General features: G+C 42.0%; 1 protein-coding gene across 2 annotated transcripts in view; it reads left to right on the top strand.

Moving 5' to 3' along the window:
- Positions 1-18,427, top strand: part of sytl5 (synaptotagmin-like 5) — a 36,281-nt gene extending 17,854 nt beyond the window's left edge. The window contains exons 2-18 of one of the 2 annotated variants that reach the window (XM_086220430.1): positions 4,124-4,448; positions 4,523-4,738; positions 5,115-5,227; positions 5,327-5,435; positions 5,878-6,015; positions 6,138-6,246; positions 6,342-6,471; positions 7,897-7,997; positions 8,559-8,654; positions 11,122-11,187; positions 12,671-12,849; positions 13,932-14,034; positions 14,125-14,286; positions 14,359-14,467; positions 14,873-15,011; positions 15,097-15,305; positions 15,743-18,427. In XM_086220430.1, the coding sequence (XP_086076556.1) occupies positions 4,333-4,448; positions 4,523-4,738; positions 5,115-5,227; positions 5,327-5,435; positions 5,878-6,015; positions 6,138-6,246; positions 6,342-6,471; positions 7,897-7,997; positions 8,559-8,654; positions 11,122-11,187; positions 12,671-12,849; positions 13,932-14,034; positions 14,125-14,286; positions 14,359-14,467; positions 14,873-15,011; positions 15,097-15,305; positions 15,743-15,885 (2,238 nt within the window). In that variant the 5' untranslated portion in view covers positions 4,124-4,332 and the 3' untranslated portion in view covers positions 15,886-18,427. The remainder of the gene's footprint in view (positions 1-4,123; positions 4,449-4,522; positions 4,739-5,114; positions 5,228-5,326; positions 5,436-5,877; positions 6,016-6,137; positions 6,247-6,341; positions 6,472-7,896; positions 7,998-8,558; positions 8,655-11,121; positions 11,188-12,670; positions 12,850-13,931; positions 14,035-14,124; positions 14,287-14,358; positions 14,468-14,872; positions 15,012-15,096; positions 15,306-15,742) is intronic. The other variant, XM_086220431.1, reaches the window with a different exon arrangement.
- The last annotated feature ends 592 nt before the right edge of the window (positions 18,428-19,019 follow it).

Below are 19,019 nucleotides of genomic sequence, written 5' to 3'. Positions count from 1 at the left end.
CAAATGTGTTTTTATCTTGTCAGTTTCTTGTGTCCTTGTCGTTGCTTCCCTTGCCACCACTCTTACATGTCTGCTTTATATGTGACAGTGGTTGTACTGTATGTTTTCTTTGTGTCTTTTAATTGCTGCCATCTGTCTTTTGGAAGCTGCTGTATGTGCTACAGTTCCCTTGACAAAAAGATCTTGCAATCGCAACCAGAATACCTGGTAGATAAAGGTTGAAAAAAAACACTGAAGAGCTGAACAGCAACACTGGCCCGGCTCTAGCGTGTTTTTAAACGTTAAATATTTTACCTTCAATATCCAATTGTCAAAGACTGAAATGAAATCTTATACTGAACACCACTGAGCGGCATATTCAAGCTTTGAAACGCGTGCAGCATTGCCATCTTTATTTACTCTTCCTCGTTTACTTTTATGAGAAATTCAACACAAGTGAAACAACAAACACTCGGTGCAGCCAGATATTTGTTATTTAAATCACTGATGAGCAAAACGACATAGCCAGAGGAGAACACTCTTATACTAAGATGAGATGCTGAGGAAAACAAAACACTGGCTTCAAAAATTCATTAGCTCCAATGTGGTATAATTGTTTGCAAACTAATTAAGTTAATTCAATCCAGAAAGTTGTCTTTTACAAACTCTTTATTTTGAAAAAGGAATGTTTTGAAATCTAAAAATGTACATTTAATGGTGGCACATTATCTTAGTGTATGTTGGTTTGATTGGAACACTGTGGCCCATTTTTGTACTTTTAATGCTTATTTTACTTATTAGGATGGCATTACCAAGGGCACTTTTTTGGCTCAATGTTGTTTAGCAATGGAGGAAAAAACGAGCATCAACTCACTGCTGGATTTGTTGTTGTTTTTTTTCTGGAAAATAAGCGAAACACAGAATGTCATTTCAAGCTTCCCTTGGATGCTATTTGCCAAGTACAGACATGGTTCGCAATGATGTAATAAGATTATAAGCTGTATTTTATAGCTGAATTTTGTTTTTGTTTCCTGTCTTTTGAACATCCATGTCTCCTGTTTGTATGCCAACTGGAGCCCAGCCGCCTCGGCACACCTGTGGGCCCTAATTACCAGATTGATTGGGTTGTCTGTATGCTGCAGCCACCTGCAGAAAACTGGTGAAATGCCACTGAGTCGTAAAAACATCGCAATGTAGTTCTGTGGACAGACGGCCCTTGTATGGCTTAAACTCTGTGACAAATGATCCATTACATGCTTGAATGGCGAATGTTTGAAAAGACTAGAAAACCTTGAGTCCAGCCAGTGGTGAGTCACCGCGCATCCCTCTGAGCTACATTATTATTGCCGAGCTTAGACGACGTGAGGGCACGTCTTCAGCTTAGAAGTCAAAGTTTGACTGTCTTCCCACTTGTGTTTACTCAAGGGCAGAGTGAGCGTAGCAGGAATGTGTGGTGTATGTACTCAGGGAGGGCTGTGTCGGGATACCACGCCCACTGTAGCACACACTTCAAACTCTGAGATACCTGTCCATTTTAAATATGACCTCAAGAAGACATGGTGGTATGCCAGAATTTTAACACTGAAAGAAATAGAGCCAGCAGACAGCTGCTTCAGACCATAACTGTGGATAACATACCAGAGTCATGAGCGTGTCAGCTCCGGAGTCTAGTGGGATGCTTCCCTGCTGGCTTTAATGATGAGTGGGTTGGATTTAGGGAGGTCTATCAGCAGAAATGGAATATAATATTCATTTTTTTGTTTTCATTCATGTATAATCACCTGCAATCTGAGTGTCATCAGCTTGGAATGAGCACTCCGAGGTGAACCGCCATGTTTTTACAGGTGCCCAGAATGGACAAAAGACAACTCATTTGTTCTACATTTTCATATGTAAGTGGCATCTAGAGAAGTCCAAATGGAGGAGAAGAGGAATAAGGGGTTGCAAGTGTTGGCTTGCCATTTTGTGTTGTTAAAAGCTGGAGAAGCTTACTTATTATTTGGCACAGGAAAGTACTCATGTCCCGAAGACAGAACAATGCCTGATCCCCACATTTTGAACCATTTTGAGTTCTTACATCATACATATTTGGAACATCAAGCTGGAATATTGGTTCAGCATTCTTTGATTTGGTTCACTTATCTGCTCCTCATCTGGCAGCATCAGGTCAAAAATGTAACTGGCTTAATATTTTGTTTTAAATGGCATTATTGTTGTAAAAGCTACATACCAGCAAGTTAGCATGTTAGCATTGCCATTAAGCGCAAGTTAGAATGGTAACGTAATGTATTGTCACGGCTGAAGACCTTTGTGAAGCCCATTGAGAAGAAGTCGCAGCGAGTGAATAGTGGAGTGCGTGTGTATTCTGCATCTTCCAGATCTGAGTGTCCCCACCTGATATCCTGAAGGTGAAGGAAAAATCTCATCATGGAATTGAAAGCGGCTGTATTTTAGCTTCGAATGCTGTAATAGCTGATGTCATGATGTGCCTCCGGCTCCAAATGAAGCTGAGAGGATGTCTGCCGGTTCATTAGTGCTAATTCATGTAAAGTGAAGGGAAGAGGCAAGAGAAGAAAGGATGGGGATGAAAGAGACTATAATGAATAAGGACTGAAGGAGGCTGTTGAGGGTGCTCGTGCAGATCCCTCCACTGCTTTCACGCTTTCATTTCCATACTCCGTTTGAACAATCACTAGCAGAATTTTGTCCCTCTCCTCAGCGCCTCTTACAACCCTGTAATTGCTGGTTCCTGATATTCCAACTTGGTTCTATTGACAGTATGGCAAGCTCTTTTTGCGCAAATCCAGTTAATGTGATCGCAGCAATATGGGAATCTAATGTGTCATTCTCACCCAGTCAGTGTGGATGTTGATTTCATTCTGGATAAAGATTTCCACAACTGTCCCCTTCTGACCTCTTCTCATAGTCAGGATGGTTGACTCTTTAACTGTCCTGTCATTTCGGTGAACTGGAAATGAACTATCGACAACGTTCACCATCTCAGTGTCTTTGTAACCTGACCAAAGCACAATTAATAAAGGTATTGAATACATTCAAATGGAGACCTGATTAATAGAGGTTAATGATCAACAAAGTAATTATAGTGAAAGCTGTAAAAGAAAAAGAAATGTATTTATCGAATTTCAAGTCAAACTGTGTCATAGATGTAGACATTTTCCTCTGTATTTTTGGGAGTTCCACTGAAATATACTGAGCAGGTTTTCTTTCTGCTTGCCGGTCTGGCTCTGTTGAGTTTCTGTCACGATAAATGCCTTGAGGATCGCGTTGTCTCGTGATGATTAAATAAACACAGACCAGCCGGGAAAAAAATGGCAACCCTTCTCTTATGTGGTTCATGCGGCTGCTGTACAGTCAATGTCCAGCATATTTCAGACCTTCACAAAATAGTAATATCACAAAACTTGGCTGGTTATGTGGACTGCTATTCGTTGAAAATGCAATAATCAACATATTGCACACCAATACATCTATTATACCAAAAAAGGCCCCCATAAAAAGGCAAAAAGCAAGAATGATGTATTTATTGACTACATTGTGCTAGGTTCACACAATCTGGCGGTTGAAACAAAGTGCAACACTCACACACACACACACACACACACACACACACACACACATCTATATTTGGCGCCAGCTTATCAATGTGGTATCATAAGATGATGTATCATGATATTTTGCTCTATCAATATTTTGTCCTGCCAATATTTTTCAAAGAACGCTGGTGGATAGAGCCACATATTCATGCAGTAGGTGTTTTGTTTCAAAGTCATGCTACAAGTGCACTTAAAAAGTCTTTGTACCAAAGCATCTGCATATAAATGTGGTTGTGTACACTGACATGGAGACTTGTAGATAATTTAACTGAATTATGGGGCCTGGTTACTCTGGACCACTAGAGGCTGGCAAATGTGGGCGTTGTGCTCCGAATGTCAAACTAGGGGACTAATTGGGAGCCACTGAGAAGCTGTCAAATATCCACTACTTAGTTGTTCTGTCTCTTCTTATCCTGGAAATTCTCATTTTCTGATTAATCTTTTTCCACTGGCTGTAAGACAAGTTCATTTCGATTCTTAGAGGCCGCCATTATACTGACTTTCTCCGTTATCTCTTCGACCTCTTTTAGATTTCCTGAGTGTGATCATCTATAATCAGCGTCTTTGAGGAACGGAAGGAAGAAAAACTTTGTGAAATAGATTACGCCAACAGCACAAGAACAAGCCAAATGTTTGCAGAACATACCAGAAATGAAGGCCCTTTGCAGCCTAAAGTAGAGCTCTTGTGCTCCATCCATGCAACAACTTTGCTTGGCTGATTTTGTCGACTGAGGGATCAATGGAAGTCATGGAGGATCTGAACCTCTCCTTTCTGCTGGAGCATGAACGAGACATGATCCTGAAGGTGCTGCAGAAAGATGAGAAATTGCGGAAACGAGAGGAGAAGAGGATACGGTGAGGCCCTGAGTCATTTGACTGTGTCATTGTGTTGATGTTTTCTCACCGTCTATCGTGTTCCTCATCCTCAGGCGCTTGAAGAATGAACTGTTGGAGATCAAGCGGAAGGGTTCTCGCCCGCCTCAGGAGTCAGGGGAACGGCAGTGCGCTCGCTGTATTAAGACTTTAGGCCTGATCTTTGACCGTGGAGAGCAGTGCGAGGAGTGTCAGCTGCGCGTGTGTAACGACTGCCGCGTTACAACTCCCAAGAGACGCCAATGGAAGTGCAACGTTTGTGCCAAGATCTCGTAAGTGTGATCCCTACAGGAACCAGAGCACTTTAGAGCTCCAGATGGTTTGAATTAGATAGTTAATGACACCACATGTGTCTCCGTGTGTGTGTGTGTGTGTGTGTGTGTGTGTGTGTGTGAGGACCTGCAGTGCTGTGATTTCCAAAAGTATTGAAATAAATCCACCCGAGAACCGTTTCTCATAGCACAGAGGGGATGACATCAAACATTTCCTACTCTGCTACAATGGGAATATTTGGGTGATCATCAAACTTCTGGTGAATCGGTTAGATTCTCCCCACACTGTGTTTGCACAGTCACTTAATAAAACATATCACAGAAGCAGTAGATTCTTCACCGCCACTGCTCTGATAGATGGACATTGTGTTTTCAGCGAGCTGAAGGTTGTGACAGGAGAGTGGTTCCTGGAGGAGAGATCCAAGCGCTTCGAGCAGGGAGTACTGAGCAGCGAGGTGGTAAAACAAACAATCCTGAGCAGCCCGACAAGTAAGTTTCTCTATAATGGTTCACCACGTTCAGAAAGATATAGAGGCGGTGGATGCGTGAATGTTTTATTGATGAATTCTTGATGTTTTTGATCGCAAGCCGCCGACAAAAAATCGACAGAGAACTTGTCAGCTCCATCTGAGTCAGAGAGAGCCGACACCCCAAAAACCAGCAGGAGTGTCATCCACAATATAGTAAAAAAGAAAGGGTAAGTTCATGTGCATGCACATTGACCAACACATTGTTTTCGGAGCAGGTTATACCGATGTACATTTTAAATATATTAACAGATTTGAGAAACGTTTGCATGAAGACACTGGAGTAAAATGAAAAGATCATCTGATATTCTTGCTCATATGATTCATGTGGATTTGAGTAATGCTGTGACCATTCTGTTAAATCCAGCAAAACATACCTTCTGAATATATCCCTCGCTTTGAAAATAGTAATTATCTACCAGGTTGATCATCAGGAGTGTATTTCCTCCACCGGGGGAGGCAGCTGAGAGTCTGAGATGATCCTGATAAAGCAGAAAGACAGAGCAGGATGACTCTGCAATTATTACTTTAATGTATAGCTGAGAACAGACTGTGTGTGTGTGTCTGTGTGTGTGTGTGTATGTGTGTGTGTCTGTGTCTGTGTGTCTGCAGGAGGATGAAATTAGAAAAAAAAGGCACCAGGCCCACCTTGAAGCCAGAAAACGGAGTTGACAGTGTCAGCATCAAATCTGCCTCCAGCGGAGACGCTCAGAGTGTTCGAAGCAGCCGCTCTGCTCCACGCTCCAACAGGTGTCCTTCAAACTGCCGCTAACACAGACACAACTAATATTTCAAATCATTTTAAAAACAGAAGAGACCATATTAAACCACTAAAAAGCTGAACTAGACCAGGAAGCTGATGTGTTTTTCAGGAGTGGTCTCGTGGCTCTGGAGTCCTCAGGGATGGCGACTGTCCCCAACAACCTGCGTTCCCAAACTCTGGACAAATTTTCCACCCCGAGCGACAACCGGAGGGTCAGGGTCAGCGAACACACACACATGTACAGAAGTACACAAGGGATCTGCTATTTAGACTGAGTGGTTGTTTAACAGCATGGGTGTGTGTTTGCGTGCAGCCTGATGGAGCAGAGAGCGTGACCAGTTTACACCCTGGTGACAGTGTACTTGAGAAGACAGTTGCTGGCCAACATGGTACAAATGCTGGTACTCCGACCATTTCTGTGTCCAGAGCCTCGGTGTCGTCAGGTAGGTCCCGTTGGAGCCCAAACCTCTTTATTTTGAATATACTCCTCCTGTCTGTCAGCAGCAGCTGTGGTTGGATAAAATCTAGTATTGGCGTTGTTTTTTTTAATAAAAAAGAAAAAGAAGAAGAAGAAGCTTTGAATCTGATGTTTACATCAGCATTCTAGTTAGCTGGACATGCTAATGGCTGTACTGTACCTCCAAGCAGATACACACAAACTACACACGTTTTCATTTTTTTTTAAAAAGAGGCTCTGAGAAAGGGTTGCTGTGTGTATAAAATGAATGAGATGCAAATCATAAACTTTTAGAGGAGTTGATAGTTGCTTTTGAATCTTGCGAAGCGCTAAGCTAATGTATCCCACTACAGCCTGCTGTCTTATTGGCCGATAGTTTTGGTTGCGAGTGCATTGAAGGCAAAACAGCTGTGACAGCCTCACTAGACTTTGGGTCAATGATTGAAATAATCTGTTCGTATTTCCTTCATTTGTATCTCAATATGACCATACAGAAAATGCTAGCTTGAAATACCTGAATGAAGCTGCTCCACTAAAATTTTAATCTCCATAAACAGATCCTGCATATAAATACAGAATCTGTAGGTAAGGGAGAAATATCGTGTCTTGGAAGCTTCTAGTGTCTGTTTGAGAAGCTTTGACCAATCACGGTTGAGCCGCAGGTCTCAGTTGCATCTGCATAAACAGTCTATGCGGATTCTAAAAGAGATGAAAAGCACTGGCTGATATGCAAAGTCAGGAAAATGGCTTTAATCTGAAGATTTAACTATGCTTCTGTAGTGGATTTAAACAGCTAACTGAGGGTAAACTGGCTTCTTTAAAACAATCCGCTCTTATTCATCGTCTTTCAACCCCATGCGAACGTCTCGAGTTGCTATACAGACTGTAAACAATGAGTGGCAGACGGATCAAGAAAGTCTTGTACCGGATATCCGTTGGCTACACCAGAAGCCCCAAATACTAGCTCTTGTTCCCAGAGGCTAAGTCATTGGACATTAGCCAGTGGGTTCCCAGATTGCTAAATTTGTAACTATAAGCACCAACCACCAAGTAACATCATTCAAATAGAGAAGTCATCCGCTCACCATGAACTGGGATCATAAGCGTTCCCAGCGTGTGTGTTGAAGTTGTTGCAGATGTTGTCTATGATGTCTGCGTCAATCAAGGGTCTTTGAGTGAGAAGTCATAAACTTTCCACAGTTGGTCTGTTGCTGTTGGCCGAATTTTTCTTTGCAGGAAACACACTGACGATCATTAGCGATCATTAGTTTCTACCCACTATGCTGTCTGCTTACTTCTCAGTTTTTGCCTTCTGGTTCCTCACTCTTCAAACAGCATCTCTGAAAAAACTTTTTTTCCCCCTCTGTACTCCCCCTCCGCTCTCCCCATCTTCCTCGCCTACCTGCTCTAGATCATAGCCGCTCAGAGATGGACCTGTCAGCTCCTGGTTCAGAACCCAGTGACGACTCCTTCAGTCTCAGAAGCCGTTCGGTACCTGGGCTCAATGAAACCGTAAGAGGCCTCAACCCTTCCTCCCTCCGTCGCGTCCTCCTCTGGATCTGATAACTGCAGCAATGCTTCACAATCGCAGCTAAAGCTTTGGGTGTGAAGAAGAGCCCCTGCATTAAATCCATACACACGCTACATTATGAATGCTCAGAGCTCACAATCTGTATGCAGATGAATTCATGATGCGTCATATGTGGGGATGAATTTCAGTGTCACCTCAGACCTCGCTACAGAGAGCATGACAAGCATCTAAACGGCTGTAGGCTGCAAAGAGATGGAGGCGCTGACGGCCAGTAGATGAGTGTTCATTAGCATTCAGATTGTTTTAGGCGGATTGAATCACAAACTTCATCCATTCATGCTTTCCCGTAAACCCAGTGACTCTGTGATTTGTTTGCGAACAACAAGTAAACAAACTGGCGCTCTTCTGACTTGTCTCATTGAGATTATGGAAGCTGGCTGCATCCACCCACACAGAGCTGCTCGCTGCAAAACTTGTACAAAGATACCAGCATCCCAGAGGCTATCTCCCTTTTGATTACATCCGAATGCTGTCATCCACAGGAATTTTCTGACGAGGATGCGGAGGAAGATATCGATGCCCTGATGTCAGCTCACAGCAAGACTGCCGGCCGACGCCTCAGCAGTGCAGTGTCAACGGTAACACCCAAGTTTAAGTTCGCACAAAAATGAAAATAACAAGAACAGATTGTCGGAAGGCTCGTATGCTCAGTGTATACCACCATCACCTGATGTGTGAGTCAGGTGTGTATTTTCAGTGTTGACTGTGTAAATAGAGTGTGAGCTTTCAAGCCCAGGGACAGCTTGAGTCAGCCTCCGTCGCTGTTGCACACTTAGGAAGGTGGCAGCATTTACATAAACATGCTTGACTTTTTGTGTGATCACATAAGAAGTTAGTTTTTATTTGTTGCATTCTCATTTGTATCTATTCGCTTAAGAAATACAGCCTTTGTAGTGAAGAGCATCTTATGATAATCAGTCCAGCCAAATTAGCACCAAGTATTCATTTCCTCATTTACTTTCTAATATTTAGGCATGTTTTTTGAGATATTCATGTTAGATTTGTGCATTCAAACAAAACAGTAATATTTAGTTGTTATTTTTTAATTAACGTTAGCTTAAAATGTCAGTTCTTCCTCCTCTTGACAAAGCCCGTATGAATGATCCCCCCACCCGCTCTGCAGCTCCTCTCAGCTCTACAGCTCAGCTCCTTATTGTGGTTTTGGTCTCCGCACCTTCACAATCATATTATTCTGCTCAGTGGTGACAAAGTTAATCACCATGATGAAGGAGTAGAAGAGCTTTTAAAAGTTAAAGTGTTAAATCTGAGCTGAGCAAGCGTGAATGTTGGAATCACAGGTGATGTTGTTCCACGTCTGCTGGATGTGTAAATAAGCTATTGTTTGCTAAGTTTAAAGCTACAGTTCAGCACTTTTGTCTCCATCTTCTGGCAGCGAGCGGTATTACAAACATAGGCTCCGTGGCAGCCTGCTCCTTTGCTATTTCTTTCAGCTGTAAAAGGCGGGAGAAATTATAATAAGCATCACACAACCTCTGTGAAATGACTTTTTTCATCATCACAGTTGGAGCCGATACCATTTGGAAAGTCTAGAGTTTAGCACAGTTGATTTATTTATGCACATCCAAGTTAGCAGGTTGGATGCTGCCAGCTCGGCCAGCGTCAGTCTCCAGCAGGAATGTCAACAAAAACTCTGTGTACTGTGAATTGAGGAGAAATGTACCCAGCTGCAATTAGCTAAACAAGCGTTGAGGGAACTCATTTGGAGAGAGCTTGAATGTAAGTTTGTTTAAATGTAAAAAATATCGGGCTGTAGCTTTAAGATGTCAGTGTTTGGGCTTGTCCTGCCACAACAAAGAAGCAGAGCAGGTGAAATGTGATGTTGATCCCTCACAGTATCAAGGTCACCTACTCTGGACGTAGATGTTTCTGTTTATCTGCTAAAATGTTATTTTTAGTGCTATGATTAACACAAATGATACTGAGACCAGGGGAGAATGAGGCTGAATTCCTATATAAAAGTTGTAAAACAAAAAAAAGGTTCCAAGGTGCTGAACAGTACATGTACGCTTTAATATTTGACACAACTGGGATGAATTTCATCTTAATCTCTACTGGAGACCTGCACAACCAGCCATCACGTTAGTCCGGAAGAGATGATTTAGTTATTTCATGACATATATCATGTTTAGTGTGTGTGTGTGACTGTGTGACTGTGTGCGTGCATGTGTCTGTGTGTGTAATGACCAAAAAAAAGACAAGCAGATGATCTTTTGTGTGTTTAAACAGGCGAGACAGCCTGTCTGACATTCATCGTGGCATCTCATAAATGACGAGCAGCCATCACTGCGCCTGAGTATGACTGCAGGTGATGAAGGACATTATGCAGATAGAAGTCTGGATGTAATGGAAGCGCAGCTGAAGAAATGTTGGCTCCGTTTAGCGTTTAGCGGAGTTATACTCTGTCTTTACCGGTCCCTTTCTTGCTACGCTGTAGGGCTGGAAACTTATGGGGATTTGAATGTAAAAAATAAATAAATTTAGGCATTTTTTTTCTACTCCACTGATACAGTAAGATACTTAATATACTATAGTTTAATTGGCTTCTAATGCATTGTTTATCTCAGAATCCCTGTTTCGGGATATTATCGTACCACTTCTCTGGAATTTCCACTTCTAACACTATCTGGGGTCATTTTGTCAACCTCAGTTCATATGGGATGGGAAAAAAAGTAAAGCCTCTATAAAAAAATTTTACTCGAGTGTATTTACAGTATTTGATAGTCACAAAGTGAATCAACTTCACAATTCTGACTGCTGTGTGTGTCCGGTGCACCCCTGCTAATTCCAGAAGAGTTGTAATCTGGATGGTTTCATCCGGTAATCACCATGGTAACAGGGTGTAATGTTGTTCCTGGCTGTGCTGCCGGAGGTTTCTGCAGCTGTTCCTCGGGGGCCGTGGGTCTGTGCTTTGGGTCTGTCTCCTCTACTGACATATCAAAGAGCTCAGTTCTCTCTCCCTCCCCTTGTTTCTCCTTTATCCTTCCCCTGTTTATCTCCATATCTCTGTAATGAATCGGCCGCTAGTCGTCCACTCCTGGCTCCGAGAGGAGGTGGGGCTACCTCAGTGTTCCTGACTCAGATGCTGAGACTGTAAGTCTCCCCCTTCCCCATTTCTGCATGTCTTTTTTTTTTATTCACCGTGACGCCACAGAGCAGCAAATGTGCAGCAGCAGAGCCCAAATATGACAAAATATACACTTAATGGGTTTATTCTGCCATGAGTGTATTAATGCACATATTTGTTTTAGTGGGAAAGTATTTCCTATTAATTCCTCAAATTTAACCGGTCATTTAAATGACTTTACAGCAGAATAAGCAGCGAGGGGCTTAGTTCTGGCTCTCTGGACAGCAGTATTATCACTGGAGGATTAGAGCAGTTCCATTCTGTCAGGGTACTCGTTGATTGCCTGCTTCCCAAGATAATTCCTGGACATAATTATTTGTTGCGGTTGCTTGGTTTTAATCTTTTAGTCATTTAAAAAAAAAATTAAAACATTAAATTCTGCTCCTGCACGTAGGCATCATGAGGTGGTAAAATAGTCACCAAGCCATCCAGTTTGTCGATACATCCGTTGACAGATGGATGAATTTAGTGTTATTAGAGATGATACGCACAAAATGTAAGAAAATAACCTCTGCTGTCAAATTAAAAAAAATCTTCTCATAGTTCTACCAATATTATTCTTGCCTTTTTCGGTGACTGAGGGTTTTGTTGGTCATGTTTTCTCAGTTTAGGCCACTTACTTTATTTTCTATTCAAAAATCATTTAGCTGCAGCTTGCGGGGATGTGCAGATTTCCTTTGTCTTTTTTTGACAGTAAATCAAATGTCTAATTTGCTGGAAGCCAAAATAAGCAATTCAGAGACTTCACCTGTAGACGCGGTGAAAATCACAGCCATGATGGACGAGAAGATAATTTCGAGACCGGCTGATAGTGGGAGTCGTTTTTTTGTTGTCGTTGCTGAGACGTCACGAAAAATGCAGCCTATTTCCAGGGAAAAATTACAGCAATTACCTCACACAAATACGCTCACATTATTGAAAAACATTGAAATATGACAATTATCATATTCTGTGTTACACTTAATGAAGAACACTGTATGCTTCGCTGGAGAAAAATACTTCCCTCTGCCCTCAGGAGTCCTGCATGACGCGTCACATCCTTTCAAATGCAGCATCCTTCATTGGCTCATCGCTCATTCCTGCAAAGAAAACCTCAGCTAACAGCTTAGTCGAGAAAAATAACACCAACATCCAAATGTTCATGTTGGCTTTTGGCCCACCTTTATTTACCCAGGGAAGCTTCACTGAGAGTAATGCTCTTTCACTGAGCTTCTCATAATCTTGTCATCTCCCAAACATCTCCTCAGACTAATATTTAACCCTCTGATTAACATGTGATATTTAAGGGTACTGCTACTGATGATATTCCATCCATCTTCACAAAGGATGCACGTAAATGTTTACAGTATCTCTCCGTGACTCATTTACTTCCCTTCCCTCTTCACTTGCCTCCTTTGACCTCTTCTCTGTCCATTATCTGCCTCTCCCTCTCTTTTCTTTGCCCCACAGAGTAGTATAAACAGCATGATGAGTATGTACAGTGAGACTGGTGACTATGGCAACGCCAGGGTGAGTGGTGAGATCCTGCTCAACATCAGCTACAGCTACAAAACAGGTGCTCTCAATGTCCTGGTCAAAGAGTGTCACAACTTGGCAACTGGAGATGAGAGGAGACAACGCACAGATGCGTAAGAGTCAACACACAAAATACAGACACCATGACAACAAGTACCCACAGGTTGTCCTATGTATTGTATGTTTAGGCTTCTCTTACGATGCTAAATGTATGTATGTAGTGGTTTGTATTATAGTACTGCCTACCTACGACTACAGCTACTACTACTACTACTACTACGACTCTGTGTTGGTGAGCAGAAGACAATTTTCCACCTCGCTGGACTATTCTATATTATTCTATGCTATTCTTTTATTCAAGACCATTTTTACAAACAAAATGTAGGTGTTATTGGCTCATTCAATGTGTGCATGTGACCATCATTCATCCTAAATGAACATTTTTTATTTTGAGAAACCTACTGGCAGATTAGCAAAAAACAAAGTTCCACAATCAAAAATGTCTTCTCCTCATCCTCGGAAGTCAAACCTGGTTACTTCAATGATGTCAAGATTTCAAATGGCTTATTACTGGATATCGTTTAACAATCGAACAAGAAAAATCTGTAAGTCATCTGCAAAACATGTAATTCAAAAAAATAAATAGATAAAGTCATTCAGGAGGTTAATAGTGTCCAGATGTCTTCATTTGAAGTGAAATAGTCCTGATAAAATGAAGAACCAAGTATCATGCTGGGGGATGACATCGGCCACCGCTTCACAACCTGGCAACCCAAATGCTCCTCCTGTTCATCATCATTTACTGACCTGTAAAATATCAGGAATATTAGGAAAATATGGGGACACACATGAGCACACACGTACAACAAGTGACCGCAAACACATGCAGTCAGAACATTTACAGTAAAAGCGCAAATAAGAATACACACTGTACTACTTTATTGCAGTGGCTACCCCTTCACACAAACTTTTACTTGGAAAGAATATTTGCATAACATATATTTGCTTTTACAGTAATATTTTATAGAAATGTTTATATTTTTATCATACATTCATCAGTCTCATTTGAAAATATTCCGTTGTATTGTTGTCTCGATTTTGATTGTTTTAGCCAACTGTTGGTCGTAACGTTCTACCTGTGTTTTTAAAGACGAGACCAGCAGGGTTATTCTGATAAATGTGTGTTTGGTGGCAGGTATGTGAAGACTTACCTGCTCCCAGATATGTCACGACAGAGCAAGAGGAAGACGAGCATCAAGGCCAACACCATTAATCCTGTTTTCAACGAGAACCTACGGGTCGGTCGCTGCAGGGATCTCAAAGTTTCCATTTACTCTGCTAATTCAAAGAGACCTAAGAGTTTGACCTTGTTTTTGTGTGTTGTGTAGTATGTGATCAGCCACTCGCAGCTGGAAACACGAACCTTGCAAGTGTCCGTTTGGCATCACGACCGATTTGGCCACAACAGCTTCCTGGGAGAAGTGGAATTGACCTTTGACTCCTGGGAGTTTGACTCCCAAGTAGACGAGTGGTATGCTCTGCAGCCTAAGGTAAGAACCAGAATCAGCGTGTAGTTGTCTGTCCCAGAGAGAGGCAAGTGTTTGAGGCTGGTGTTTGTGTAGCTGGAGAGCAGTATAGACTCCACCATGCAGTACAAGGGAGAGCTGACCGTCGTACTGAAGTACATTCCTGCAGAGAAGAACCTCATGCTCCCTTTGGACCAAGTACAAGGTACATTCATCACAACAGATTATCCCCACACCTTACGATGTAGAATGTCCTGGATTTTCCCAAAGCCAAATGGCTTAAATTTTTTTCTGTTTTTTTTTTCTGATAGTATTTTCAAGACATAGAGAAGCTTGATTAATTATTTAGATTTGCATCCACCTATGACCACCACTTGCATGGATGTCTGTAAATGGACTCCATCAAGCTGAAAATTAATCTACCAAGTCTAGTACTTTCGTGATGCTCTCAAAAATTATTATTACACGATTCGTCGCTGAAGTTGTCATCATTAGTGTGTGTGCGCGCGCGTGTGTAAGAATACATTTTCCACCTGTTATGTTCAACTTGTGTGTTTTTACATAAATCAGCCTGAATCTGGGAATTGAAAACAGTTTCTTCTCTCCTCAGTGAAGAAAGGTTTTCTGAAGGGCAAGAAGAAGAGTACATTCACACTGCCCAAAGGGGGCATGGTTGAGCTGCTGGTCAAAGGAGCTAAAAACTTAACTGCTGTGAAGTCTGGAGGCACTTCTGATCCTTTTGTAAAAGGGTGAGATGCTCTTTTGCTCCTTATATTATGCGAGTTACAGAAAAGGCCTGTGCACGTCTCAGTGAAGGTGAACTCCTTTGTCTAGATACCTGCTACCTGACAGCAACAAGTCCACCAAGCACAAGACGGCGGTGGAGCGACGCACCGTGAACCCCCAGTGGAACCACACCTTCACCTACTGTGGCCTGCAGCAAGGAGACCTCAACAACGTCTGCCTGGAGCTCACCGTGTGGGACAAGGAGGCCCTGGCCAGCAATGTCTTCCTCGGAGGAGTCAGGTTGGGGGCAGGCACAGGTGTGTGTGCCTGGATACAGAAAACCTCTCCACTCCTTTTTTTTTGGAGGTCATGCGTCTGTTCACAATATTAAGACAATTGTGTAAGCTTCAAGTTCAAAGAACAATAGCTTAACAATACCTTTTCAAATTAAAGGTGACTATCTTAGCTTAGCTAATGTGCAGTCCAGTTGAAGTCAGAAGTCTGACCCCCCTCCCTTTAAGTCTGGAAAAAAGGCAAGATTATCTTTTTTTTTTCTTCTTTTTTTTTTAATTCATTCCGATTTTTCCGGTGTTATACAGGCCATGTCAGATGTAGGAATTAACACAGTAGTGTCTTGACATTCATTCACACATTGTTTTATCATCTGTTTATGTGGACCGGAGGCAGTGTTTGTGTCCTTGGGGCTCAGTGACAAAGTTAAGCAAATGTTTATGTGTTTGTCTTGCCCCTCAAGGCACAAGCTACGGGAACGAGGTAGACTGGATGGACTCATATGGAGAGGAGCAGCGGTTGTGGCAACGCATGATTGAAAACCCAGAAGTCCCTCAGGAGTGTACATTGATGCTGCGATCCAGCATGCGTAAGTGCAATACATGAGCCCGGCCAAGCACAAAAGGGGAGAATAAAAGAGAAAAGCAGAGGGAGAAAGGTGAGCTGTAGAAGTGGAGCGGTCACGAGAGGCAACGCGTTCCAGGACTGAAACGTTGAAGGAACAGAGGTCCCTCCTTTCCCTCCGTCTTAGCCCTGACGTGTTCTGATCAGATTTCTCCTCCTGCCCTGAACAGCCAGTCATGCCTTACACTCGTATCCACATGTGCCCCTCTGCCCTCCAAAACATCTGCTGTTTACTGCTCGACATGAAAGGCACGTGTTGTATGTAACCTACTGTACCTACATGATAAGCACATGATGTGACTCCTGATGTGTACGTCCACGTCTCTGTGATTCATGTACCAGAGTCATTCCTGCATGTAGTTAAAGCTAACGGAGACTCATTTGTGAGACATTAAATGAGGCACCGATCAATGACGTAGAGACTTAGACATTCCCTTTAGGAGCTGCTGCATTCTGCTCTGAAGCACATACCTTGCTGAACTCTGTCCTGAAGGAAACCTTACAACCGCTATCATTGATAATGTTTGAAACAATGCTATGAATTGGCGTCGTGCTGGGTCAGAGGCAGATCCTCAACGACTCTGCAGCTCCAGCGTTATATTCAGTTTCAGCTCATTATCCAGCTGTGTTTCCCGCCACTTATTCTGATTTGGTTCTCTCGTGGCTACTATTATGTCAGTTTTGTCTCTAAATTTCCAAAAAGTCACCACCTGCTTTTTACCAAATATTATTTTTAACCATGATTTCACATACAGCAGTGGAGCATGTTTGATTTGTTTCTTTTTTTAATCGATACAGGTAATCTCACTGAGGCACAGGATATTGTCCTGCTTTACAAGCTAATAAACCAGATACTTTATTTCCCATATAAAATGGTTGAGACCAAAACCAAAGCTAGAACTGAACATCACCAGATGGACAGTGTGTAACTTCAGCTTAAACATTCATCGGTTGATTGTTGCTCCCACAACAGCTGAAACAATGTGTCAATGCAGGTTTTAGTGAAATTACAGTCAAAGCTCATTTTTATGCCGACATTGAAAATGAACATTTATAGAAATATTCTTAGTGTCTGATATGTACCTGGTCAGCCTGTCGGAACATTTAAACACGTATCTGACTCAGACCTGAACTCAAAGTACCACCATCCTTTGCTGCGCGCCTGCTACAGTGATAGGCTACACCGGAGGGGCAATTCTTTGAGTCGGATTTTGAATGAGACGGATAGAAATGCTGAAATGAAAGCATGGGCATCCAAAACAATAACAGATGACATGGCATGATTGACATAGCATACCTGCAATTAAAATTTTATCATTATTTGAGAAACTAACTCCATATTTTAGAAAAAGCGTCAAAGGGAATTCATGGGAATGGATACTATGGTTGGTTTACCTTCGACTATTCTGTCTGGCTCAATATTGAAGAGAAGGTCAGCCGAGCTCACTCCAACTGAATCACCTGCTGAATATTCAGAATATCCATCTAAATAACTGATCACATTTCTACTGTTTATCCATGGCGATATTAAGTCTTTCTCACTGTTCGCACGAGGAGGAGCGGATTCAGGTCAGGCCGTGGAATTTAGCTTCAACAATAAAAAGGGTGGCTGTAGCTAAGGTTTCCTTTGTTGGTACCAAAGAGCAGGTGAAAATAATCTGATCCTCCACAAACACAACATCACTAGTGTTGTCATTTGTGAGCATGTTAGCATGCTGATGTTAGCATTTAGATCAAAGCACCACTGTGCCTAAGCACAAACCCACAGAGCCGCTAGCATGGCTTCGTCTTGTTCGAGAAACGATTAACAATGAACGGATTAATTACTGATTCGTCCATTATGTTCACTGTCTAAACGGTTAACTGTTTCAGCAGTACAATGAAGTTCCACGGTTATTACCTTCCATTCATGCTTGCCTAACAGTCTAGACTGATAACTTAAACTTGTTTCAATGTAAATTTACACAACACTGTATCAGTGTGAGCATTAAGCTGCATGGTATTAGATGAAACAAAGGTAGAAGAACAAAAAGTAAGTGAAGCACTGATAGAGATCATTAACACTCAAAAGAGGCCTTGGGATCCTGTAGCTGTGGGTTACAGAGTGACTCAGCTTCCTTCATCTCGGGGGGTGGCTTAGTCATGAGTGACAGTCACCTTGTCCTCATCGCCCAGAGCTCGGCCATCCTCCCTTTTGGATGAATCACGCAGTTCCCAAAAAACAAGTCTCATGTGAAACGCCGGTGAACCATTTTTCATGTGGAATGCTAATTATGTCTGCTTGTCCTTGGCAAACCCATGGCTCTGAACTCCCAGAGCAACGTTTCACACAGCACAATTATAGTAATAATACATGGTGTTCACTGTACAACATAGTTTAGATGAGAGGCTCGTGCAATACCCGATTACTGAAGAAACCTTTGATGTACAGCATGAAGTTTCTCTCTTGTGTCTGGTTTCCAAGCATCACTGTATTCTTTTATCTCAAATGTATTACAGGAATATTTTGAAATAAAGAACTCTTTCCATAGATTGAAAGCTTGTTGTTGTTTTTGTTGTTGCTTAGGAACATTGAAACATGTAACATTTAATATAAATGAAGTTGATAAGTCGACCAATTATTACGAGAAAATGATCTTATGTTAAGAAATGGCAACAACGTCAGTATCTTGAGATTTTCTGTTATCGCAGGATTATCTCAAGTTAACAAAGCTCTTTTTTTTTCAAGAAATCGATTCAACCTGAATTGATTTACGTGATGTCAGCCATGTATCAAATTAAACGCATCTCAATGGCCAGATACCACTGGGAAGAAGCAAGGACGTTTTAATTCTATTTATTTCATCTGCAAATGGGGAAACTGACCTTTTGAATGTATTTAAGGGGGAAACTTTTACCTCCCTGGAGCTCCGTCAATTCACCAAAGACGAAAATAAAACTACTGGAAATGTAATGGGCTCATACTTGAACTGTGGCGGGTGATTTTTGTGTTGAGTGAATAAAAATAGATGGATCTACAGTCAATCTGCAGCCTCCATAAACCACCTGTTGCCTTATTTTTTTATTTAGGTTTATCAATACTGCCTCTATTGGAACTATTATTGCACCAAAGGGGC

This window comes from Aulostomus chinensis, chromosome 12 (genome assembly GCF_037954235.1).
Source record: "Aulostomus chinensis isolate RoL2024-O1b breed Wild chromosome 12, RoL_Achi_v1.0, whole genome shotgun sequence".
NCBI classification, from domain to species: domain Eukaryota; kingdom Metazoa; phylum Chordata; class Actinopteri; order Syngnathiformes; family Aulostomidae; genus Aulostomus; species Aulostomus chinensis.
The sequence above is the reverse complement of the archived record's forward strand: the minus strand, read 5'-3'. Positions and strand labels throughout refer to the sequence as shown.